This window comes from Gracilinanus agilis, chromosome 5 (assembly GCF_016433145.1).
Source record: "Gracilinanus agilis isolate LMUSP501 chromosome 5, AgileGrace, whole genome shotgun sequence".
Classification (NCBI taxonomy): domain Eukaryota; kingdom Metazoa; phylum Chordata; class Mammalia; order Didelphimorphia; family Didelphidae; genus Gracilinanus; species Gracilinanus agilis.
The window spans coordinates 5,034,454-5,060,476 of NC_058134.1; the positions used below are offsets into that span (position 1 = coordinate 5,034,454).

At 54.9% G+C, this 26,023-nt stretch overlaps 1 protein-coding gene across 1 annotated transcript in view; it reads right to left on the reverse strand.

Moving 5' to 3' along the window:
* Positions 1–11,212: 11,212 nt before the first annotated feature.
* Positions 11,213–26,023, reverse strand: part of VWDE (von Willebrand factor D and EGF domains) — a 45,222-nt gene continuing 30,411 nt past the window's right edge. Inside the window, exons 20-29 of the mRNA XM_044678842.1 lie at positions 24,640–24,777; positions 22,604–22,732; positions 15,608–15,703; positions 15,364–15,459; positions 14,006–14,101; positions 13,249–13,344; positions 13,061–13,156; positions 12,377–12,472; positions 11,606–11,710; positions 11,213–11,250 (exon numbers count right to left, since the gene is read on the reverse strand). Coding sequence (XP_044534777.1) covers positions 11,213–11,250; positions 11,606–11,710; positions 12,377–12,472; positions 13,061–13,156; positions 13,249–13,344; positions 14,006–14,101; positions 15,364–15,459; positions 15,608–15,703; positions 22,604–22,732; positions 24,640–24,777 — 986 coding nt within the window. The remainder of the gene's footprint in view (positions 11,251–11,605; positions 11,711–12,376; positions 12,473–13,060; positions 13,157–13,248; positions 13,345–14,005; positions 14,102–15,363; positions 15,460–15,607; positions 15,704–22,603; positions 22,733–24,639; positions 24,778–26,023) is intronic.

Here is a 26,023-nt window from a genome sequence, read left to right on the forward strand (position 1 = left end):
TCACCCCGAAATTGTAAATCGTCCCTGAACCGAAGGAGCCCCGAGAGGCGATGGGGGAGGATCTGAAGGTGTCCCCAGGAGGCTCAGAACTCCTGCACAATGGAGGAGGCGCAGGAGACCCTCAGAGAGGGGCAGCTGGGGAGCTCAGTGGATGGAGAGCCAGGCCTAGAGACGGGAGGTCCTGGGTTCAAATCTGGCCTCAGCCACTTCCCAGCTGTGTGACCCTGGGCAAGTCACTTGACCCCCATTGCCTACCCTTACCAATCTTCCACCTATGAGAGACAATACACACAAGTTAAGGGTTTAAAAAAAAAGGGGGGGGGCAGCCTGTGTTGGAAGGAGAACAAGAGCAAAGCTCCCCCGACCTGCCCTGCGGATGGCAGCACGTTGAGCATCATGGCCAGCCACCGGTACCGGAGGCCAACAAGCCCGGGTCCCTCTGGGTGGCCCGTGACAAGAGAGCCCAAGGGCCCGGCGCGGGGGTTCTTGGTTCACTTTGCAGAGACTCGGCCTTGTTCTCCAGGACACAATCGAGAACCACCTATTTGGAGGCCTTCCAGACTTGGAAGGCCTCCTGAGGCGTTCTCTCATCTGCCCCCCCCCCCAAGCTCTAGGAAATCCATGCCATTGTCACCCCCATTTGTTAGAGGAGGAACCGAGACAGCCTGGGAATGAAGGTGACTTGCCCAGAAGAAGGTGACCCAGCTAGAAAGATCCACCTTGAATCTGCGGCTTCCTGGCTTCGGCCTGAGGCTGGGCATAGTCTGGAACTCCCCAGCTGCCCAGCCGACTCCTCTTTGAGTGGCCACCACACAGTGACTTTATTTCCCTCAATTTAGTTCAATTACCAAAAAATGGGGGGAGGGAAGGAGAGGACGTGCACTCATAATAGTGGGAAAGTGGGGCAGCCAGATAGCACAGTGGATAGAGCAGCAGGCTTGGCATCTGGAGGACCTGGGTTCAAATCTGGCTTCAGACACTTCCTCCCTGTGTGATCCTGGGCAAGTCACCTCATCTGGATTGCCTCGCCTTGACCTTCTGGTGTAGAATTGATACTCAGACAGGAAATAAGAGATTTTAGAAGTAAACTAAATCGTCCTGGAGAGGATGGTGTCCCCCCAGCCTCAGCTTCAGAAATGAAAACCTCAGAGCCCCGGTGAGCCTTGTGGTCAGTGTCTTAAACCCCCAAACAAGAATCAGCCCGAAAGTCCACGTGAGGCCATGGCAGGTCCCGGCTGGAGCGGGTTCGGGTGCAGCTCACAAACCCAGAGGAGCCGCAGAGGGCCCGTGCGTCTGCCTCCTTGGGCATCCATCCAGTGGGGAGAGGGAGGGAGCTGCGTTCAGGTAATGCTTACCCTGGGCCGGGCACCAGCACCAGATCCCCCAAACAAGCCTGCCTGGGAGGTCGGGGCTCCTCTTGTCCCCATTTCCTAGATGAGGAGCCGAAGACAAACAGGTGCCTCCCTTCAAGACTCCATTCCAACCCCCCGTTTGTGGTCATCCTCCTTCCAGCGCGCTCTCCTGCGCTGCTTCTCCTTGCCCAGAGATCAGGACGGGGGCATCGAGGGCGTGAAACTCTGGCCTGGACACTTGGAGGGAGGAAGAAAGGTGGGGTTTGCCAATTCATCCTAATACTAGAAAGGAGCCAGGCTGGCTGTGCTTTGCCCAAAGAGAAAGTTGTGACCTCCGCCATATGGATTCTGAACTGGACGGGCACACGGAACCCACAGATCAATACAACAGACCCCACAACGCGGTTGAGAGCGCATTGGAGCAAGCTGCTGAGCCCGCTGTGAGCCTCATCCCCACGGACCCCCTTGTCCCACGGCATCCATCCCCAGCCTCAGTCTTAGGGGATGAGATTCAGCCTTGGCGCACGGGCTCCAGCCTTGACTCCTCCTTCATTCTGCTGAACCCACAACGCCACCACTCAGCCAAGCTGTGTCCTTGAGGAAGTGGCCCACCCAGAATCCGTGTCGGGTTCATCGAGGTGTAAAATGAATTCCGCCCCTCCTCCCCTGCCTCTCGCAGCAAGGTGAAGGCTTCATTAATTCATCGCCCGGCTTCATTAATTCAGCACCCAAAGCTCGTTCCATAAAAGGCCTTCCTGGAGACGCAGACACACACCAGATCTGGTTCCACAGGTAATAATGCGCTTGCCCACCGGGCCCAGTAAAAGCTCTGTGTTGGAATTATTCAGATGACGACTCCGGCCCTTCGGTGGCTGACCCAGGAAGACGAGAACAAGGCCAGGAAGCGGGCCGTTCCCTGAGCACAAAAACTTTCCTCCTAGTGCCGTGGAAAGCGTATGAACTGCTAATGAGGAACAAGTTAATGACATTAGCCATGACTGATTACCTGTCCAGTTTGGCTGAATGGGGATGACTTTGAGGAATGAATGTGAATGTCCTGATTACACCCTTGGGAGCCCAGACAACCCTCTCCCTGCCCCCTGCCCCCCGCCTGTGCTTTCAACAGACGAGTCCTTGACTTCTAACACGAGGACGGTAATGAGATGATAAAACATTTCTCCCTGTAATTAGCCCTCGGACTAGCCGGAATGCCATGGTTTGGGGTTTTAATCGAATTTTACACGGTCGTTTCATTCTTGATTTTCGGAGCCGATGCCTCGTTTTAAGCTGCCTGGTAGAAACAGGGATGCATCTGATTGCCTTAAATGAACAAGGGTTCGTGCAATCAAACCAGTGGAGCTAAGATGGGACGGCAAGCAAAGAAGGGGGAGAAGAAAGTTGATCGTTTCTCAAATGCAGATTTCAATTTTCACACCTAGAGAGAACCGAGTCAAAGTTATAAGAATACGAGTCTTTGCCAACAAATAAATGGTCAAAGGAGCTCGACGGGCAGTTTGGGGAAGAAGAAATCAAAGCTATTTAGAGGCAGATGAAAAACCGCTCTAATCGCTATTGGTTGTTGTTCAGTCATCTTTCAAATGGGTTCGACTCGGTGATCTCTTTTGGTGCTTTCTTGGCCAAGATCCTGAAGTGGTTTTCATTCTCCATCTCAGGAACTGAGGCAAACTGGGTTAGGTGACTTGCCCTGAGTCACATAACTGGAGTCAGAGGCCAGACTGCACTCAAAAAGATCCATGTTGCTGACTTCAGGCCTCTACCCCATCCGCTCTGCCACCGAGGCGGCCCAGCATTAGTGATGAGTGAAATGGAGATCAGAGCCTCTCCGAGGTACCTCCTCGCACCTATCACATTGGCTAAAATGACAGAAAGAAAATGGCAAGAGCAGGAGGTGATGTGGAAGAACACATGGACCCTAAAAGGCTGTTCGTAAAACTGTGAATGGATCCAGCTATTTTGGAGAGCAATTCGGAAGGATGGCCAAGGAGTTACATATACCCTGCGTGTACCCTTAACTCAGCGAAACGGCTATTAGGTCTCCTTCCTGAGATCGGGGGAAAAGGAAAAGAACGTGCAGGTCCTAAGATATTTCTAGAAGCTCTCTTGGGGGTGGCAAAGAAGTGGACGTCGAAGGGACGCCCATGGATTGGGGAATGGCAAAACAAGTTGGAGCATGGGATTGCCCTGGAATAGCACAGCGCTGTGAGAATGAGGAGCCAGATGGCTTTAGAAAAGCCTGGGAAGATTTGCAGGAAATAAAGCAGAGGGGAGTGAGCAGAACCAAGAGATCACTGAATAGAATGGCAGCGACATTGTTCAAGGAGAAACTGCGAGTGAGCGAGCTATTCCGAGTAATAGAAACATTCCAATCAGCTGCCTATTCGTGCCCATTTCTAACCCTAACTCTAATGTGGGCTTGGGAGGGATGGAAGGAGAGAGACGGCTCACAGCTCAAAATGTAGCAAAAACAAAGAAACATAAAAATCTTTTAGGAGGAAAACAGTTTTTTGGGATTCCTATTAGATAAATCTGTTTGGGACATTTTCTACACGTCTAGCTATAAATGGGGTAAGCGCTGTATGCTTTTAGAAGGTAGGTGGCAGGGAACTCTATATATTATATATATATATATATATATATATATGCATTTATGCAGCTATCTATCCATATCCATCTCTCTATCTATCCATCAATCCATCCATCCATCCATCCATCCATCCATCTATCTGTCCATCTGTCTGCTGAACTGCCTGCCTGTCTGCCAGTACCTCTAGTAAATATAGAGGAAGGAGAGGAAGGGTTGGAGCTCTGTTGCTACTGATGGGCTTCTTGGCAGCCGGGAGGGGAAGGGCAAACTTTGAGCACATGATGCAAAAGGTCAGTTTGGTTTTGGTGAAAGAACTTCCTGATGAAGATTCTGAGCTGTCCCGCTCTCTTGAAGGGTGCTCATCTTCCTCCCACTGGAGATTCTTAAGCAGAGGCTAGGTGACCATTGCGGGGGGAGGGGAGAGTTGTCGAGAGGGCTTCAGTTGACTCCAGGGTCTCTGATTCCTTCCACCTGTAAGGTCTTGTGGTTTCTGTGACACCTTGAAAGCCCTTTGCACTCATCAGTAACTAGGGCTTAGAGAAGGATGTGTTGGACATAGTGAAAGGAGGAGAAACAGAGGGTCAGAGAGAGGGGAGGAGGGAGGGAGGGAGAGAGAGACAGAGACATGGGAGTGGGGGTGGAGAGAAAGGGAGAGACACCTCATGGAATCACCCAGGGTTCTTGACTTTCTTTGTGTTCCTCAATTTCAGTCAGCATATTTTGAAATCCTACTCTATGAAGCATGGCCTTTTGGGGAAGGAGGCCAGCTTTGTAGTCAGTGGACCTGGGTTCCAGTCCTCCCTCTCAAAGAGACTCTCCTGGGCCCTTCCAGGATCATTGTTGGTCCAATCTCAGTTTCCCCCAGGGTCTACTCTATAGCGAGCTTATCTGGTTCAAGGATGGGGGCAGCATGACACAAAAGGGTTAAAGGAAACGGCACCTGTCACCAGCAGGCTTCTCCCAGCTTTTATTCCATCATGCTCTCCTTCACCAGGCTTCAGGCCTCTACTTGCTCTCTCAGGCTCCTGCCGTTCCAGCCTCCCAGCCAGAAGCCTTGTGCATGTTGATCTACTCTCTACCAAGGCAGCTCATTGAGGGAAGCAGATGGTCAACACCTAGTTCTGGCTGGAGCCTGGCCCCTGGAGCCAGGGAGGAGCGCTCTGTCTGCTTTCACATCACTACACTGAGGGTTACGCTGCTCTTTTCTCTGCACCCGTATCCTCTCAGTGAACTTACAGGATAGAGGAGGGAGGGTTTGGGGGGGATTTACCCCCTCGGGCCCCCACACCACTCTTTTTCTCAGCTCTCTTCACTATTTCCTTCCCAGTACCTGGGTCTAAGGAACCTGCCTCCATGGCAGCTGTGCAATTAAAGGGCAGAAGAAAATCTTTTTTCTTTCACTAGGGTTCCTCCCTCCACACTGCTAGTGGGTGGAGGTGGGATCGGGTCCTAGCCCAAGTGTCATCATCGCCTGCATTGTATGGCCTTTTAGTTTGGGTCTATGAACTTCTCAAGGACTCCCTTCTCTGATGGGGACCAGGGAGGGGCCAGAGCCCCGAGGCCACCAGGGGATCCCGCAGGGCAGAGTCAGGAGTCTGGAATCAGAAAGAAGTGAGTGGAAACCTAGCCTTAGGCACTTACTAGCTGTGTGTCCCTTAACTTCTGTTTGCCTCAGTTTCCTCAACTGTGAAATGGAAATAATTATAGCACCTTCCTTCAAGGGTTGTTCTGAGAATCAAATAAGATCATCGGGAAACATTTAGCACCTAGAGCCTGGCACACAGTAGGAGCGCTCATCGCAAATGCTGGCTCTTATTGGGATGATGGTTTTCTCCCTCTCCACGAGGGCCCCCTCCAGCTCCTACCCCAGCCAGGCTCTAAAGAATGGGCCATTCCCAATTCGGGTTCTGTGATCCCAGCATGGACATCATGGCCATCCCAGACACTCTGAGCCAGCAGGGACCCAGATCTGCCTGAGGACCCCCTACCCGTGGCCCTTTGCACTCCTGAAGTCCTCGGGGAGCAGCGGTGCCCCCCGCCTCCGCTTGCCCAGGCAGCCTATTCCACTTAGGGCCGCCCTCACAGTCCTGAAGGTGCCTGCCGGGGCCCCGCACCCACTCGCTGCAAGTCTTGTCCCTGGGAAAGAACCATCGGCTCCTCTCGAGTCTTTTTGACTCCAGGCCAACTATTCCCACTTCCTTCACTGCGTCATGGTGCCCGCAGCTGTCCAGAGGAGTCCAGGGGAGGGCTGAGCAGGGCTGCGGATGCCTCCCTGGCCTGGAAGCTGTGCCTCGTTCCCTTTCTGGATTCACATCTCACTCTGTGGTCTTCTAGAACTCCCGGATCGTCCTCGGGTGGGTTGGTGTGGGCTGGGGAAGGGACGCTTAAGGATCCAGCTTTGAGAGGATGAACCCTGAGCCCAGCCGTTTTCATCTAATGCCTCTGGCCCCCACCCCCACATTGGGCAGTCTGTCTGGCCTCCCTTCCCTGGGGCTGAGGGTGCGAATGTCCTTTGGGACGGTGGGGCTGTGAGGCTGTCCCCACTCTCCCCGGCCCCTCCCTTCCCAGGTCCCTTTGGCTCCTTGCCTGCGGTGGCTCTGCCGCCTTTCTTGCTGCCTCTCAGCCGTCGCCCCAGCCAGGGAAGGTGCCCGAGCCGAGGAAGCTCTCCCGGGACCCTCGCCAAAGTCACGGGATCTCGAGCCTGGCTGTTTTCCAGCCATCTGGAGTGAAGGCCGCCCCTCCAGGGGCTCTTTCGGGCGCTGCTAGGCCATGTGGCTGACCCATTTCTAAGGAGCTTTGTCCCCCCTCCGGCCCAGGAGGAGCCTGGGGGAGGCACGAGAGGCCCGGCACCACGTCCACAGAGAATTCGCTCCTGGCTTCGGACAGGCGAGTTGGATTTCTTGGGCCTTCCACAGCCCCAAAGCTCAGTTTTGGAACAAAGAAGCCGCTGGAGTCCCAGGAGGGCCCCAGCATTCTGGGAAATGGCTTTGCCTGTTGTTGGGGTGCAGAATCCCATAGAAAGAGCCAGAGAGAGTGCCTGGCAGGTGGCGTCTTTGGGCCCGGCCCACAGCGGTATGGGGGGGTCTCAGTGTCGAAAGTCCACCTGAAAGCCTGGTTTAGGGCTGGAAGTCCTGAGATGGGAGCCCGAAGGAACTCAGGGGGTCGTCTGGTCTGGCGTGTCGGGCAGAACCGGCCTAGATCAACGCACCAAACCACACAGGAACATCCTCCGCATTTGCCCCGCTGGTAGCTGTCTGATTAAATCAGCGCCCCGGGTTCGTTTCCACCTGGGTCAGCCCCACTCGGGAGATGGAGGAGCGGCCTGGCCGGGCTCCCTAGACCAGGGAGGGCCTCCTCTTCCCCAGCCCCTGCCCAGGGGGATCTGGCAGGCCCAGAAGATGCGGCTCCTTCGTGGAGCGATTTCAGTAGCTTTGGCTACTTCAGAGCGCTGACCGTGCCGGCACCGGCCTCTTCCGTGACTCAGCACTGACCGGAGCGCCGCTGGATCGCGGTTTCCCTTCGGAGTCAAAGGCTCGCCATCGGAATGGTGGCCTGGCGAGCCGCCGTCTCCCCGCCGTGAATGGCAGGAAGCCGCCCAGGTCTCCGGCACTGCCCCAGCCTCCGCGCAGGAGGAGAACCTGGCGTACGTCTGGAGGAGGCGCTCTGAGGTTGGGACCACAACAGGTGGGCAAAGGCTTCTGGGAATCGGGCTAATGGGGTGCAGAGAGGGAGCCTCGCCTGACCCGGAAAGGTTGGCCTCCATTCAAGGAGAGCATGTGGCTGCCTTGGGGAGCCCCGGCAGTGGGATGGGGGGAGGGGCAGAAAGCGCACCGGCTGCACCCCTACCGCACCCGAGGGGGCCCCGAGGAGGCCAACTTCCCCGGATAGCCACCGAGGCCTTGGGCTTCCCTGGCTGCTCTGCGGCCCTGCTCTAAGCGGCCCCAACTCCTCCCAGGCCACCCTTTGAGAGCCCAGACAGTGAGGGGGACAGGATGGGGGGCTTCGCCTGGTGGCTGTCCTTGGATGGCAGCACCCCACGGGCCCACTCAAGGTCTTTGTTAACGGTTTGCCGCTTCCTTTTGAACAAGGCGGTGCCACCCCATCGCTGAGTCCCGCCTGGGCACCTCGGGGCATCTCTTGCAGTTCCCCAGCTGCCCCCGAGTCCTGGAGCTCCTCAGATTAGTCTGAGGAATCCCTTCTGCTCCCTCCATTCGCCCCACACATACAAAGGGAGGCCCAGACGGCCGTGTGCTGAGAGCAGGCGCCCCCGGCCCGGCCGGGCTTCCCGGCTCTCTTGGGAGGGTTAGGATGGGGCTCCGAGAGGGTTCGGACACGCCGGCCCGTCTCTTCCTCATCAGTTGGGCCGTCGGCATGGCCTCCGAAGGCCGGCCAGGGAGCCGCTCTCTGGAAGCTCGGCAGCAGGCAAGGACAGAGCCGAAGCCCCAGAAATACGCTCGCAGCCGTGACCTTAATTCACACAAAGCGTTTATTCTTGGACGGAGTTTTGTGTTGGGGGGTGCCGTGGTGGTGGTGGGGGCCCATCAAGGCTCTCGTTTTCTGGAGAACGTGAAGAAAAGGGCCGTTACCGTGGCGGATCTCTCTTGACTGGGGACGTGTATTTCTGGGCCCTCCAGGACTAAAAGGAAACCATTAAAAATTCTTTTATATTCTTCAAAATGCTTCTCAGACATCCTGGATGCTGGCATTGGGAGGCCTGGACGCCAGAGAGCTGGGTTCGAGGTCCAGTCCGAACAGACTAGAGAGGCCACTGATCTAGTGTCAAGACCCAGAGGTCATCTGGTCCGACCACTAGACTCTCCTCCCCAGAAAACTGAGGCCCGGGGAAGTCAGTGAACCTGCCTAGGGTCATGGGAGTAGCGAGTGGCAGGGCTAAGATTTGAACTCGGCTCCCGAGGCTCCAAATTCAGCCGTCTTTCAGGACTCTTTGGGCCCTCCCGGGGACTCACTGCCTCTAGCTACGTTACTTCCTGCGTGGCTCAATCCAATGGAGCCTGCCTGGGGTCACTTCCCGCTCCGGCTGGCCCACCCCACGTGCATGGGCAGCGGACGGGGGGCAGCGGACGGGGGGCAGCAGACAGGGGGGCAGCGGACGGGGAGCAGCGGCTTCCCAGACGGGCTCAGCGTAGCTCGCCTGCAATACAGCCTAGAGAGATCGTGTCCTCCGCCAAGACCCCATCGGGGACGATTCGAGAAGATGGCGAGCAACATGGCGGCTCAGGAGAGGCCCCAGGAGTCTGGAGGGGGTTTATCTCAGGAAAAAGATGGGAAGCCTTTGCAGGGCCGGCTGGGCTGGGAGAACAGACCGAGGCGTGCCGTGGTGGTGATCGGGGCCTGCTGCAACCCTGAGATGGCAGGGCGGGATTCCGGCAAGCGACGGGGTCAAGCCTCAGCCCGGAATGCCAGGGGGCCCCCCGAGAGCTGTGGCCAGAGTTCCAGCTTGTGGGAATTCCACCCTGCCGTCTCGGAGTTACAGCTGTCGTCCCCGGCTGTGTGTGTGTGTGTGTGTGTGTGACACGACACGGCCCGGGCACAAAGGTCCCCCGCATTGGCTCCGTCGTGCCCGAAGGGCCCTCCTCACGGCTCAGGGAGGTGGGACGGCAAAGGGAGCAGAGACACGGCCAGCTGGGAAGTCTCACGGCGGGGCTGACGGCTGCCAGGCTGCCCTCGCCGGATTCTGCTCTGGCTCTGGTGGAAATGGGGGCATCCGGAAGGCTGATGTTCCTCGCGCACATGCCCGGGGTCTGCTGCCCCCAAAGGCCCTTCCACCAGGGCGCCTCCTGGCTCTCCTGCCATCGCTTGGCCCAACGGGCACAGGATGGTGTTTGTACTGAGGCGCCCAGTACAAGGCACGAATGGCATTTAGCGGGGAACGAGGGGAGGAGCAGAGACGGGCAGGGTCCCTGGCACTAAAGAGAATGTTCTGCCAGGCTGGGTTCCCACAAAGGTTGGCATCCCCGGTTACTAAAAGGGAAAAGTGAAGACATGTTCCAAAGCACCCCCACCCTCCGACTCCCCTATAAGAAGCGCTTTGGGATCCTCCGTTGGATGACTGGCGTCCTCGAGCCTCCTGGTGGCAGGGATGTCCGGGAGCCCAGGGTGCGAGCAGGAGGAGCAGCCCTCGCTGGGTCCAGGCTCTTTGGCGTCTTCTAACAATCTGACCCCCACGTCAAGGTTTCCGGGAGCCCCAACTCCAGCGGGTCTGGCTGGTCCTTGAAGTCCTCCAAGCTCAGCCGTCCGAGCTTGAGGCTTTCGTGCGGCCTCGTAGCTACGTGGAGCCTGGAATGAGACAGAGAAGGTGGAGCCCTCAGAAGCTGGGCGTCCCCCCCTCCCAGCACCCGCCGCCTGCGGCCGGCTTCCCTTTCCCAGCTCCTCGGGAGCCTCGGGCCTGCGTCTACACGAGGACCTGCCTTCGGGGCTCCCTCTGCCCGGCTCCAGGAGCCAAAGGCAGGCCGGGGCAGCAGGCGAGGGGCTCGAGGAAAGAACCTGGCAGGAGGGCCGGATCCCGGGTGCCCCGACGGCCCATTTCCCTTCCGTTGGCCCCGAGAAGGGGCAGGGAGGGAGGCGGGAGTGGGGGAACGTCCCGAGAGCGGGCGATGGGGGAGCCCCCCTGTGTTATTGCTAAACAAAGGCCTTTGCTCTGAGCTCGGAATCTTCCCCTCCGGCCCTGGGCCCAGCCCTGCTCTGCCCTTCTCCAAGAGGTGCCCTTCCCAGCTGCCCCAAGGAAGCCGGCTCGGCCCTCCCTTCTCAGCCCCAGTAGCTCGGGGCGGCAGCAGCTCCAGGGAGCCGTCTGGGGCGGGACGTCCTGGAGATCCAGGCTGGAGAGCGGGAGCGCCGCGCCACCTCCCAGGCTGTCACAGAGCCCGGCCGTGTCCACACGCCATCGGGTCGTGGCTGCGCTGGCGGGCTCTACACACGGCCTGTTCTGGAAGGCCGGACGGAGGCCCAGCTCTGCCCCGACCCCCCAGCAGCGGCCATTGTCAGCCCTGGGCCGAGCAGACGTCGCCAGGCCCGTCAGGGCAAAAGCCCTTCTAGATGTCTTCGGAGCGGAAGTCGCATCCCTTGTCTGAGGGGCCCAGAAGGCCGTCGTTCCGGGGAGAACCTGCTCACTCCCGGCCCGCCGCAGAAGAGGCAAAGCCTCCTGTCCCAGCTGGAGCCACAGAGCGCTGCGGCGGGGGTGCCCTGGGTGAAGGGGGTCTGGATGCCGGCTCTGCCACCTGCTACCTCGTGACCCTGGCTAAGTCTCTTGATTTTTGTAGGCCTCGATTTCTTCAACTTTAAAATGGGAATGTTGGAATAACTGGCCTCCAGAGGCCCTGGGGGAGGGGTAGCCCTGGGGTGATGAGAAGGAAAACCAGACAGACCCAATGGAGGTCTCTCTGCCTTTGCCACATTTTCCTCTTTAAAAAGCTCCATACCTGAGGGGGCAGCGGGATAGATCAATGGATGGAGAACCAGAACCAGAGACGGGAGGTCCTGGGTTCAAATCCGGCCTCAGACACTCTCCAGCTGGGTGACCCTGGGCAAGTCACTTGACCCCCATGGCCCACCCTTACCACTCTTCCACCTTGGAGCCAATACACAGTATTGATGTAGGATGGAAGGTGAGGATTAAAAATAAGCTCCCTACCTGGGCCTCCCTTCTCACAGCGGACTCCAGCGTAGCCAGGCCGGCAGACACACGTGTTTGGGAGGACACAGCTGCCTCCGTGCAGACACTTTGGGTCACAAAGGGCTGCAGAACCCAAGTTCTCGGCATCATCCCCATGGGAGGGGCCCTGGAGGAGCCTCCCACATCCCTTCTCAGAGCCAGGACCCCCAGCCCACCTGCGTCTCATTTGCCCCAACAGGAGTCTCCCCCCTTTTGGGAATGACGAGGCCCCTGGAAGCCTCTCAGAGGCCGGCTGGTCCAGGCTGCTCAGGGCAGGACACGGAGGCCCCAGAGAGGAAGAGGCTGGCCAGGCCCCAGGTACCGCCCCAAGGGTCGGAGCTGGGTTTGGACCGAGGCAGGTCCTGTGACATGGAGGCCAGCTTTCCTGTCCCTCAGCCTGCATCTCTTCTCCCTCCGTGGTCCTCCCGAGGGAGACCCGGCTGCCCCACTCAGCTCCCAAGAGGATGCTCTTCTCCAGGAGGCTCCCCCTCGGGCTCGTGTTCATGGAAAGCCGGAGCCGTGACTCGCTTTCCTGTGCTGGGGTTTCGACTCGGCTTGTAGAATGGACTTGGAGAGAGGAGCCGCCCTCCTGAGCTGGGGCTGCCTCTGGACAGCTGCCCCCGGCGGTCTCTGAAGGCCCTTCCAAGGCCTCGGAGAGCTCAAGGCTTAATGGCGAGCCAGCCCTGGGCCAGGGGCTTCTCGTGCCCCCACAGACTCTCGGGGGGAACCGGCGAGCCCGAAGAGACTTACCTGCCTGACAGTCGACTCCTCCCCAGGAAGTGGGGCAGCGGCACACGCCGGGACCCAAACACTCTCCCCCATTCCGGCACGTCGGCAGGCAGATGGCTGCAATGAGACGCCGGGCACGAGTGGCGGGGGGGGGGGGGGAGGGGGGTCAGGCAGGCAGGCCACCGGTGCTTAATGGCCGGCACTAAGCTAAGGGCTCGGGGAGGAGAGAAGGGCTGGCCCTGCGCCATCCAACGGGAGAGACGCCACGTTAGCACCTCAGGACAGACAGGACGGGCCCAGAGCCATGCAGAGGCCTCCCACGAGGGAGGCTCATTCAGGATCAGCCTGCAGAGCCCGCTAGTGGACAGCCCGAGGCGGAGCCCTCCTCCCTCCAGAGGCTTGGGCTGGCCCCATTCTTGGGGGCGCCCCTGGGGGGCCCAGCTCCCTTCCAGAAGAGAGGGGCATCGTGGCAAAGGGCACCTCCACACTGGAAGGTGAAGGCTGAAGGTTGGGCTCGGGAGGCCTCGATCGTGTGTCCATCGTGCTTAGCACAAGGACAGGATCTGGTACACGCGGGTCGCTAGGCGTGCTGGGGTGCCCGCCGGGTGCCCTGGGCTAGGGGGAAGGGTAGGGGCTCTCCTCTGAGCACCCCACTTGGTTCTAGGCCGGGTCAGAGGCTGGCCGCTTCCCCGGGGCCCCTCTTACGTGAGCCGCACGTCCTCCCTCGCCACCCCGATGGACAGGAGCACACGTTGGGCCGAACGCACCGGCCCCCGTTCACGCAGGCGGGCTCACAGACGCCTGGAGGCCAAGCATAGCAGAGGCTTCAGGCCCAGCCCAGGGAGGCCATCGGCTCCCTCCTTCTGGACGGCCCAGCCCCGGCCCCGGCTTACTTTTTTGGCATCTCCATCCAGCGTAGCCTGTGGGGCAGGCGCAGACGTTATCTCTCATGCAGCGGCCGCCATTTCTACAGCGAGGGTGGCAGATGGCTGAGGGAGCCAATGACAGGTGAGGAGACGGTGAGGGCGACGGCCGGGCTCGGGGCTCGTCAGGCTGCCCCTCCGAGACCCAGGAACCGGCCTGCGGCAGACGCCATGGGGGACAGGAGAGGGGGCGAACCTCGGGCCAGTCGGGAGAGCCCCTCACTTTCTGAGTCAGCCTCCTCATCTGTAGAATGGGCTCAGGGGTCTCCTAGTGTCTAGGCCCAGGGATATTGGGGGGCTCCAATAGAGTGTGTGTGTGTGCGTGTGCGTGTGTGTGTGTGTGTGTGTGTGCGAGCGTGTGCAAAGGGCTTTCAAAGCGTCAAGAGCCTCGAAAGGGTGGTTTTTGTCACAGAGAGCGGGATGGCACGACAAGTGGGGAAAGCGAGGCACGTGGTGCCACGGAGAGCAGAAATGAGGGAAATGAGCCAACAGCGCCCCCCACTCCGGTCTGCTCTCGCCGCAGCGGCACATGGCGGCTAGAAAGAGAATCACAGACCTGGAGCGTGCTGAGGGGCCCTGATAGAGCCCAGGCGAGACTATGACAATGAGGAAAAGCCCATTCATGGGGTCCCCCCATCCCAGAGCCCCTCAAACCCCCTTTCCCCGGGGCTTGGTCTGGTTCGTTTCACAGCAGGCTGGGGGAGGGGCAGAGAGAGTTCCGGATTACCGTTCTGGCACGTTGCCCCAAAGAATCCGGCCGGGCAGAGGCACGCGTTTGGCTTATGACAGAAACCGCCGTTGAGGCAAACCGGCTCACACGAAGCTAGAGGGAAGCCGGAGAGAGAGAGAAAGAGTCGGGACTCTGCCTGAAAACAAGCCGAGAGCCCATGCCGGCCCCACGGCTGTCTGAGGGGGGCTCGTGGAACCCCCATCCTGGCCCCAAGTCGGGCCGTAACGGAGAAGGCAATGAATGATCTCAGCAGCTCACGGCGTAGGAAGTCTGGGCGTCCATCGTCCAGAGGACGCTCCATCCTGGGAACGCTCCATCGGGACGAGAATTCCCAGTGGGCCTGCTTAACTGGAGAACTGAGGGCCAAGCGCTGAGGGGAAGCGGGAGGGCGACGGCCAGGGTCAGAGCGAGGAAGGGGGCCGACACAGAGGGAGCCCCGTCTCTGCCGCCCTCGTGGTCCCCGCGCTGAGCAGGAGCCAGGAAGGGGGCTGATGCCCGCGTCGGGAGGAAGACACAGAGGGAGGCTGTCGCCACGTCCCATCCCCAGCCACCTCTGGGAAATCTGGAATGGAAGGGGCCATACGAAAGGGCAAAGAGGAGCCTCATAAGTAGGAAAAGGTGCTGAGGGAAGGGGGGCCATCCAGGGGGTGCAGGAGGTGATCCAGGAGGGAATCGCCTCAAAGGCACGGCTTGACCACGCACAGAAGAGACCCGCTATCTCCATGTCTGCTGAAGGGGGCGGCTGCCTGGAGTCAGCGAGTCCTCCTCCTGGGTTCAGATTTGGCCTCAGACACTTACTCGTTGTGTGACCCTGGGCAAGTCACTTAACCCTGTTTGTCTCTGTGTCCTTATCTGTAAAATGGTCTGGAGAAGGAATCATTCCAGCATTTTGGCTAAGAAAAACCCAGAAAGGGACCCACAGAGCCCAGCATGGCTGGAAAACAGCCACATAACGGATGAAACCATCAAAGGGAGACGTCCGACAGGATGCGTGGAGGCGGATGCGTGGATCTGGAGATCCTCCTCTGTGGGGTTTGACTTCCAGTGTCTCAGCGCTGAAAATGCCTTCACAGATCTTGTCTGCGGCTCTTTTCACAAGCGTGTACTCAGGCACACACAGGCACACACTCTGTCTCAGTCTCAGTCTCAGTCTCATTCTTTCTTTTGTCCCCCCCATTACATGCCTTTCTGGGGGGCCCCACCCCCACAGCTATCACCACAGGGGATGGAAGAGCCACATGACCCGTACAGGAGGCTCCGCCTCCTCTTGGAATGGAGGCCCAGGACGAGAGGAAGTGGGTCCCTTTCATTCCATACCCCCCCCCATGGGGCCTGGCCAGAGGCCTTTGTTTTACCTGTGGCACAGGTAGGGCCGAACCAGCCACGCAGACACTGGCAGACATCCGGGGCGACACATGTGCCGCCATGTTCACAGTGCCTGCTGCAGACCACTGGGATGAGGAAGGAGAAGAGAGGCTCTGTGTGGGGGCAGGAAGAGGCCCAGCGCGGGGACGAGAGCGGGTCTGGCAGCCCCCCACGTCCGTCCTGGACTCTCCTCCGAGTCACCAGGTCCCCCCCCCCCACCCTGAGCACACTCACTCGTCTCGCAGCGGGGGCCCACGAAGCTGTAGGGGCACGTGCAGAGGTTCCCAGCCACACAGGTCCCGCCATGCCGGCACGGAGGGCTGCAGCGGGCTGTGGGCAGAGACGGCACCAGACTTGGGGAGTTGAACACAGGCACCGAGGAGGTGGCTGGAGGAGAAAGCCAGAAAAACACAGAAAAAATGCTCGCAAGATGGCGGCTTAGATGGAGCCAAACCTCAGACCGCCTGGCCTTACCACACTGAGATAGAGAACAAAGGGCTTCAAGAGGAAAGAAAACCAGGTCAAACAGCAGGACAGAGCAGGGGGACCCTACTCCTGGACAGCTCAGCCAAAACACTCCATCTTATCTCCCCACTTCTTTTTTTTTCCTCTTGAGGTTTTAGCCTCAGGGCACATTAAGCAATACAGACTAGTCCAATCAGTACAGGATTAATCCCATCAATTGGACAGATAAGAAGTCTTCAGAGGACAGCTAAACTCCAACACCTCTCCCCCAAAGACTGCAGAGAACCTAACTACAAACCTTCATTGCCAGTTGGGGGAAGATTTTTCATCAAAGATCATTAAATACATCCGCTTAAACTAGCGGAACAGAGAAGGAAAAAAATATGAGTAAACAACAGAAAAAGAGAAAAGAAATGACAATTCACAACTTTCTAGGAAGTGAAAAGAGAGCAAATGAAATAGAAGAAGAGGAAGAAACTCCAGCTAATTGGACACAGGCTTTGGAAGATCTCAAAATTCAATTAACTCAAGAACTTCAGGAACTCAAAAAGCAATCAAGAGAGGCTGAAGACAAATTGAAAAAAGGAAATACATGAACTAAAACAAGAAAATAAGCCAGAACCGACCGGCTTGAAAATGAAGCAAGTAAGGCAAAAATGATATACAAAGAAAATCAGACCAGAAAGAGGATGAGCAAAAAGCCAGGGATGAAATTCAGTCTTTAAAAAAATAGAACTCAACAACTAGAAGCAAATGACTTCACAAGGCAGCAAGAATATATAAAACAAAATAAAAAAAATGAAAAAAATTGAGGAGAATATGAAACACCTCATTGACACAACCAAAGATCTGGAGAACAGATCTCAAAGAGACAATTTAAGAATTTTTGGTCTACTGGAACATCATGACAAAAGAAAAAGTTTAGACATCATCTTACAAGAAATTATCCAAGAAAACTGCCCTGTAATTCTTGAACAAGAGGGAAAAGTGGAAATTGAAAGAATCTACAGATCACCTCCTACATTTAATCCACAACTGACAACTTCCAGGAATATTATAGCCGAATTCAAAAACTACCAGACCAAGAGAAAATATTACAAGCTGCTAAGAAGAAATCATTCAGATACCAGAGAACCACAGTTAGGATAACACAGGATCTGGCTGCATCTACATTGAAGGACCAGAAGGCATGGAACATGATATTCCAGAAAGCAAGAGAACTGGTTCTACAACCAAGAATCAACTATCCAGCAAAACTGACTATATTTTTGCAGGGGAAAGTATGGTCATTCAAGAAAATTGGAGACTTCCAAGCATTCATAAAGAAAAAAACTGGACTTAAACAGAGAGTTTGCTGCCCAAACACAAAACTCAAGAGAATCACCATAAGGTAACTAAGGGGGGGGGAATCTTTTTTTAAGGGACCCAATAAGTTCAATCAATTTGTATCCCTAGAAGAAAAGAAGATATCATCAAATATTAAAAATTGTTTTTATCAATAGGGTAACTAGAAAAAGTTTACTTAGAGGGAACAGTGACAAACTATAGGATGAAATGCCAAGAGATATATATGTATGTATGTATAAATATATACAAAACTAGAGGGGGGAAAAAGGAGATAATATTAAGAAAAATGGAAAGACAAACAAAATGAAGTAAATTTATATTCCATAAAGAAGTGCGTGGGGCGAACAGGGAAGAATAATGATATACTGGAAGGGTAAAGAGGTTGGAGAGAGGAAATATTTAATACTTAAGTGCACTGAAATCAACTTAAAGAGGGAAGAACAATCAGATCCATTGGGGCAGAGAATTGGTTCGCGCCCTATAGAGAAGTAGAAGGGTAACAAAAGGACTGGTGGGGAGGGAAGTAACACTAGGAAGGGAGAGGGTGGCGGGGGTGGGAGTAGCTTAAAAAGACCCTAAAGAAGAATAAGAGGGGAATAAGAAGGGAGAGGGGAGAAAGGGAAGTACCAATTCCCTTCCCATCAGCCCTTGTCCTTGGGATTAGTGGAATTACACTTGAAACCAGAAAAAAACCCTCCTCTTCCCCTCACCTCCCCCTCTTCTCATTTCCCCCAGCTTCTCCTCTCAGGCCCTCCTGGCATCCCCTCCACCCACACTCAGGGTGCTGGAAGCCTTCCCTCGCCCTGATGGCCAGGCTGCCCGAAGAGACCCAAAGGAAGAGAATTCCCCAGCCACTGACCATACTGCCTCTGCACACACAGCCTTGGACAGCGCCATCTCTGAACTCTAATACCTTCGTGACCTACACTGCGCTTTAGGCAAGGGACCTGCGGTCAGGTCCAGAGCCCAGGAATTGGGACAGGCTGGCAAGGCGGCCAGGATGGGCATCTGGGAGATGGACAGTTCCAAAAGGAGAGCTTAGAGATGAAGAGAGAAGAAGCTCAGGAGGAAATGCACACTGCGGGTGTTTGTGTGTGTATGTGTGTGTGTGTGTGTCTGTGTATGCCTGTATGTGTCAATGTGTGTCGGTCTGTGTGAGTGTGTGTACCTGGAAGTGTGTGTCTGTGTCTAAGTGTGTGTGCCTGTGTGTGTCTGAGTGACTGTGTGTGTCCCTGTGTGTGTCTGTGTATATCTGTGAGTGTGTGTCTGTGTGTGTGTAGGGATGTGTGAATGTGTATGTGTGTGTACCTGTGTGTGTATCTGTGTGTGTACCTGTGTATATCTGTGCATTTGTGTGTATCTGTGAGTGTGCGTGCCTGTGTAAGGGTGTGTGTGTGTGTGTATCTGTGAGTGTATGTTTGTCTGTGTGTAGGGATATATGAATGTGTATGTGTCTGTGTGTGAGTATGTCCCTTTGTGTGCATCTGTGTGTGTGCCTCTGTATGTCTATGTGTGTATGTGTCTGTGAGTGTGTCTGAGTGGCTGTGTGCGTCTGTGAATGAGTGTGCCTGTGTGTGTGTCTGACTGTGTGTTTCTGTGTGCGTCTCTATGAGTATGTGTGTCTGTGTGAATATGAATGTTTGTGTCTGTGTGTGTCTGAGTGTGTTTCTGTGTGTGTGTCTGTGTGTGTGTGTGTAGGACTGGGATGTCCCACCTCTCAGAGAGACTCAATACGCTAATGGGGGGAAACAATCTAAGCCTTCATTCCCAGGAGGCCACCCAAGAGAGCATGGAAGACCATGTGGGCCAGGAGGCAGAACCCAGCATCTGGCCTCGGACTCAGCCCCGCTGCATGACTCTGGGCCGCTTGTCTGGCCCAAGAGGGTGGGCTTGATGTGGTCTAAGGAGGTCCCTGGAAGGTTCTAGATCCTAGTCCAAACTCCTCCCTTTGCAGATGAGGCTGAGGAGTGGCTCAGGTTCTCTCGGGGAGTAAGAAAAAAAGCCTGAATTCCAAACCAGATCCCCAGACTCCCAAATCAGCCTCCCCCCGCCTGGGGTCACCTCTGCACTCTCACTTCCTGGCTGTATGACTGGGTCAATTCTAAATCTCCTGAAGCCTCAGTTTCCCTGCATGTAAAAGGATCGTATTTGCCTTGATGCCTCCCAGAGCTGTTGTGAAGAAAGCACTTGGCCCACTTAAAGCTCTCCAGAAATGGGTGTTGTTATTGTCAACGAAAGCCAAGACCAGCCTTTTTGCTTTTCCACTGAACAGCATGGAGGAGATTTCTCGGTGGGCAGCTGCCCTCTGGTGGCATTTTGAGGAGCGCCTTTCTCTTTATTTTCCCCAAAATGCACCTGCAGAAGCCTTGTTCAGAGAGAAAGTTGGGTTTGAACAGTTTAAGGATGCTGAGCTCCGGCCATTCTCTCCCCTGCAGCTCTCTTTCATAACCAGGTCCTCCCTTTAAACCCACTTGGGGGGGCCGTGGTTGGGGGGACCCAAATCATCCTGTGGGACTTGGCCATGACACTGTGAGTCTCCATCGGCCCCTGGCTGCCTCTCACCTAGTCACAAGCCCTATGTAGGACATCTCTCTGGAGGAGCCCCAGATAGGCTCTGTGTGTCCTCAGGGTTCGAGCTGCCTCTGTAGCCCTGAATTTCACTGGATTCCCCAAACCCCAGCTGCCTGGAGAGGATGCAGACTTTATTCTCTTCCCCTGATCTCCCCAAACAGCACAATTCTCTCTCTTAGGTAATCGTTCAAAAGGGGTTTGCTGCAAAGCATCACAGTAAAGTGTGCGAAGGAATAGGACAGAGCCACCCTGTGACGTGCGATTTAGTGAGATGAAATGGAAAGTTTTGTTGGCACAAGGATAAGCCCCCAAAAGACAAGCTGAAAGGAGTCCCCGCTTCAGAGCTGTGGGTCCTGGGAAGGTCTCTTGGACCAGAGGACCAGAGGACACAGGCTGGAGCAATGGATTCTGCTCACCTTTCCAAAGACTCGGGCAGGCCATTCCTTCCTCCTCCTTCAAAAAAGGTCTGCTTTTTCCCCGTTGTCTGTCACACACTCAACATTTTGCCTTGCCATTCCCTATATTCTGATTTGTTCTGGCTTTAGAGATGAAGAGGTCAAGGACTAGCTGGTGGTACACAAAAAAATTAAGTTTGGATAGAGCCAAATGTGTGTGAATGGTAGGAATTTTCCCAACTGGGGGCTCTGAGTTACTAGGGCTGCACTAACTTTTCATCGGTTATACATTCCATTAAACAATAGGGAAGTGAACCACATAGAGCCAGGCTAAAAGGTGAACTGATTGTTTAAATAGGGTGTGGCTGGTTAAATCTCTGAGGTGGGTAGAGAGGAGAGGGCAGCAACTCAGCAAAACATCACACACTGTACCATCAGCCAGAGAGGAGATAGGCAAAGCCGCGGAAGAATTTGGCCCCAACCTCAACCAAAAGGAAGATGAAAAGCACTAGTTGGCCAACTCTGCCCTCCAGACAGACATTTGCCAAGATTATGCCAGCCACCCCCCCTCACCCCTCTGAACCCACTTCTGTAACCCAGCTCTGGCCAGGGCACAGTTTCTTTCCTGTCTCTGAGCTCCTCCCCCTGAGGTGAGTCTACTTTAGCCTCACTTGCTTTTAACCCAGGTTCCCCGGTCAAGAAAGATCTGCTTTATCAACTCCCCAAGTACTCTCTCCTAGGGCTACACGTGGTTTGTCTTGATTGGAAGCTCCTCGTACCATCTCTCCTGAGAGCTGGGCTCCAGCTTCTTGGAAGGGGCTGCCCTCGCTGCTAGCATGGCTGATCTCACCCTCATTTTGTAGTTATCATTTTGTTTTCCACTCAATGGTTCTCCATTAGTCTCTCTCTCTCTCCAGGCTCCCTAAACCTCACTGCTGAATCAAACCTGCCCCCCCCCCCCCGCCCCAACTCCTCGGGGGTCTTCCCGTTAGCTATTTGTTTCTAAGATCTCGCTGGACTGAGCTCCCTGGTGGGGCATCAAAGAGAGACTCCTCTTATGTCCTGCATCCCATCATCTCCTTGTGCCCAGCCAAGATGGCAGCTTTCCCCGGTCTTTTCTCTTTCTCCACACTATGCTCCAAGACTTAGTCCATGAAAGTACTATCTAAATTCAAAGTTCTGGACATAATTCAAATGATCCATGACCTTTCCCCCACCCCAATACTGAGGGAGGGTCACAGGGCAACACTGGGTTTGTTCAAACTATGAAGAGCTCCAGGCGAACAGAAATGTCCATTTAGGAACTAGGAAGAACAAAATGATCATTTAATGGTCATGTCTTAGATAAACCTCTGTTTTCTGGGTCAGATTCTAAGGAATTCAGACAAAATGCCAGTTTTCCATTTCAAGGCCATCATGACGAGCACCGCCATTCTTCCCCAGTCCTACAAACAAGACTGTAGACAGCCCAGATGTACAGGAGGCTGGAGCAGATGTGCCCCACACCTGGTGGCACCAGCACTGGCACATAGTGGGCCAGAAGATGTTCTGTCTTCAGTGACATGTTGCTTTGCTTTCTTCCCTCTGGAGGGAGCCACCCTGGCCACCAGCTTGGGCCTCATTCATCCACTGACCTGGGGTCTAAGGGGACCGTCAGCATGTCTAGAAAATAGATATTCCATCCTTTCCCACCTTTTCAGACAAAAGGCAGCTTTGGGGCTAGAAAGGAGGTGCTCCAGGACAACAAGGGGAAAGCAGGCTAGAGCTGGCGCCAGCAGTCCTGGGTTCAAACGATGCCTGGTACACAGCAGGCATCTAATAAATACTTGTTTCCTGGGCTTGAGTCATCTGGATAACCTGCATGACAGCAGTCCCATCACCTCCCTCTCTGGGCCTCAGTTCTCTTCTCAATAAAATGAAGCAGTCAGACGAAGCAATGTCAAGGTCCCTTCCGGCCCTGCTTCTGGGACCCTCTGACTTCTAAGTTCTATTCCTGTTCAAAGATTCATTAAAATCAGTTGGTATCCCCTTTCTTTGCTCAGCCTATGACTTCTCCATGAACTACAAGGCAGCTAGGAGCAGTCAATGGGCCTGAAGTCAGGATGACCTAAGTTCAAATCCAGACTGATACTAGCTATGTGACCCTGGCCAAGTCACTTTGCCTCTGTCTGCCTTGGTTTCCTCATGTACTAAATGAGGATAATAATAGCACCTCCCTCCCAAGTTTGTTGTGAGTACTCAAATTAGATCACCTGTAAAATGCTTAGTACACATGGTAGGTGTGATCCTACCTTAATAAATGCTCATTTCCTTCCCCAGAGAAGAGACAGCCCAAGGCTCGGCTTCCACAGAGTTGAGAGAGAGTCCAGGCCCCAGTGGGCATGGGTGGGCAGAGCCACTTTACAGACAGCTGCAGCCCAGGAATACTTAGCAAGCTGAAAAGGAGCCTCACCAGTGCCGCTGTCCTCAGGGCGCTTCTCATCCACTTCTTTCTGCAGGGAATCTTCCCCTTCTCTGGCTTCTTCCTCTGCCTCGAGGACCACAGACTGGAAAGGCTGCTCACTGGGGAGCACGGCTTCACCTGGGACAGACGAGTCGGTCATGGATCCAAATGCTGGCTGGTCCTGGTATCCCCAAACCTCTCCAGGGTGGTGGCTCCGAGGGGACCAGGGGAGAAGCCCAGGACCCTGTGGGAGATGCTCATGTTGCGGGAAGAGGCACGAATTCAGCTCACTCCTGATTAAGGGCAGGACAACACCGAGCCTCTGCCTCAGGAGCTCACAGGCCACTAGGGCACACATCAGTCCAACCATAAAGATAACAATCTTGTTTGGCAACACATACAGAAAAGGGAGGGGGGTTCTGGGGCTTCCAGGTGGACACGGGAGTGAGGACCTTCCTGAATTTGGATGGAGAAAACCATCTTCCAATGGAAGGGGTGGAGGCTGGACAGATCCTGAGATGCCTCAGATTCTAGATCCTGATAAACCAAGTCAGACCATCTCTGTGCATGTTCTACCATATGTGGCTCCGATATAAAATGAGGGCTATATGCAATGAGTGGACAAGTGGTGGATTTGTAGGAAGACATGAGTTCCAATCCTGATTTTGAGACCGACAGACGGCACAACCTTGGGCAAGTCACTGAACCTTTCCTGAACCCCAGGTTCCTCATCTAGAAAAAGGGATGATAATAGCACCAAGCCTCCGGATGGCTGAGGTGTTCCAATGAGTCAATGTCTACAAAGCTCTTTGAAATCATGAAAGAGCTGTCCGAATCATAGGCAGTCTTTCTGTAATGATTCTTTGGGGGGATATCTTATTTTCTCAGTTACATGTCATTTTTCTTAAAAACCCAGGACTCAGTGTTGACTTTTGCTGCTCATTTATTTTTATCCCTGGACACAGTGGGCCTAGAAAGGAGGGTGGGCACTGCCCAGCTCTGCCCCTACCTAACTCTACTTGAAGCCTAAATGGTGGACACCAACCCTGAGATCTCCCAGCCTAGAGGGAAGTCACCAAGAGCTGGAGGCAGGAGACATGCCCAGAGAGGCAGCATGGCCTGAGGACAGAGCATGAAGACTTGACTGTCTACTAGACAATGGCACGTGGGTGGATGGGCAGGGGAGTGAGCATTGCCATGAGCAGGTGGGCAGAACTAGGGCAGCCCAAGGTGGTTTTGGAGAGCAGAATCCCTGGGCAGGATAGAGGCCAAGTGATCAGGCACACAGGAGAAAAGAAGCCCGTGAGGCTGGACTCCTGAACTGGGGCAGAATGACAGCAGGCATAAATGCCAAACTAAGGAAAAGAGGCTTTCGCCTATAGCCGGTGCTTGCTTGGCTCTGACACTTCCCAGGCTGCTCCTTCTGAGAAAGGCTGGGTCTCTAGGCAAGCCCCCCCCCCCCGAAGCTCTTTTGTCTCTATGGAAGGGATCAGACTGAGCAAGATCTGCGGCTTCCAGGCCTTTACCCTGGGACACATCATGGACCCACCCTGAGCACGGCCAGGACTCACATTGCCTGGCCATGTTTCCAAGTAGTCATGACTGATCTTTCTGTGTGATTAAATATCAATGAAGAAAATAACAAAAACCGTGCATGCTCCAGGAGAAACACCACATCGATGTTAGCACAGAACAGCTTCTATACCACCACCACACATCTGATAGTGCTTGAAAATGCACCAAACACTTTTTGATTCATTGTCTCCATCGAGCCCTGGTGGACGGGTGCTACTAGAATTATTCTTCCCATTTTACAGAGGAGGAGACCAAGTCTGAGAAAGCCCATGGTCACACAGAGAACACGCCTGAGGTGCGATCTGAAGCCTGGTCTTCCCGCCCCTGCTCCAACCTGCTCTCTGCTATGACATTTCAGAGGATCATTGAATGGCTCAGCTGCTCTGGGCCACAGAAATGGGTTCTGACCAATGAGCAATGAGCCAGCCAGTCTGTTAGTGGGGAAGAGCCTTGTCAGTGCAGAATTTTACCCTGGCAGCCTCCTCCAGCACCATGAAGCTCCCTGGGACATGGACCACAGTGATAGGAGCCCAAAGTATTGATGCAGAGTCCTCCGGGGAAGCAAGGGCTTGATCGGCATTCATCCACGTCCTCCTGGCAACTGGTACCTGCCATGAAACATTGAGGGTTAAGGGATGGAGCTCCAGGAAGCAGGCTGTGTTCTTTTTCACCTGCCCTGGCTTTTCGGGCATCCGTTGGTGCCATCCATCATGGGCTCTATTTCTGGGCAGGGATGATAGACCTTCCATTAGAGGCTAAACTCCTGGCCAATGAGGACCATCTTATCATACATTTATGTCTCATTCATGTCCTTGAATCTCCAGTACTTGGCATACAGCCAGGCTCACAGTGAGTTCTCGAATTGAATCACTGTGTTTTCATCTTGACTCCCCTTTTCTAGGTGGTCAGCAAGCTGGGCCTGCTGCCTCTTTCTACACACACGGCTCTGGGAGCACCTAGATGGTCACTGAGGTCAAGTGCTCCTCCAGCCCCTGCTTGAAGGTCCACAGGAGGGGCCCCCACCTCCCGAGCCAGGCCAGGACACTCTGCGACTGCTGCTTGTCGAGAAGCCCTTCCTAGCCTACACCTTCCTCTGGGAGGCTTCCCCCGCTACTCCTGCTTCTGTCTTTGGGCCTGGAACAAGTCTAACCCCTCTTCCAAGCAATCACCCTCCAGACTCTTGGAGAGAGCTCTCTTCTCCCCATTGCCATCTCGCCTCAGTCTTCCACATCAGGAATGGGTAGGGATTAATTAAGGCAAGTGCTCTAATGAAACAGCTACCCCACCCCCACCGTGGCCTTTTGGTTTCCCTTGTGGGAGAAGCCTCCCGTGCTCTCTCTCCCTAGTAGAGGAAGGAGGAGAACCAGCATTTACATAGCACTATAAGGTTGGCAAAAGCATTTTGTGTATGTTAACCCATTTAATCCTCCCCACCATGTCTCAGGGTACCCAGGATGGTTGTCTCCATCTTATAGATTGGGGAACTGAGGGTGAGAGAACTTGGCCAGAGTCACCCAGCTAGGAAATGTCTCCTCTGGGATTCCCACCCATCCTCCTGCATCAGCAGGAAGCCCAGGGGAATGGGAACTCCTGGAGAGCATTGAGTGTGGAATAAACGCTCCTTTGTTCACACATGCATTCATTCTTCTCCCCCAGCCTCAGTTCCTTCAACCAATCCCCCTGGAACTGAAGCGCAGAGCCCTCCGGGGTCCTGTCCACAGTCTAGGTCCCCAGGACATGAGGCTCTCTCCCCCAGGGCTTCCTCCCAGACCCAGGGTTCATGCAGGAATCACAGCAATGATGGCACTCTTCCAGGACTTTTCTATTTCCAGAGATCTCTCTGCATCCATCACT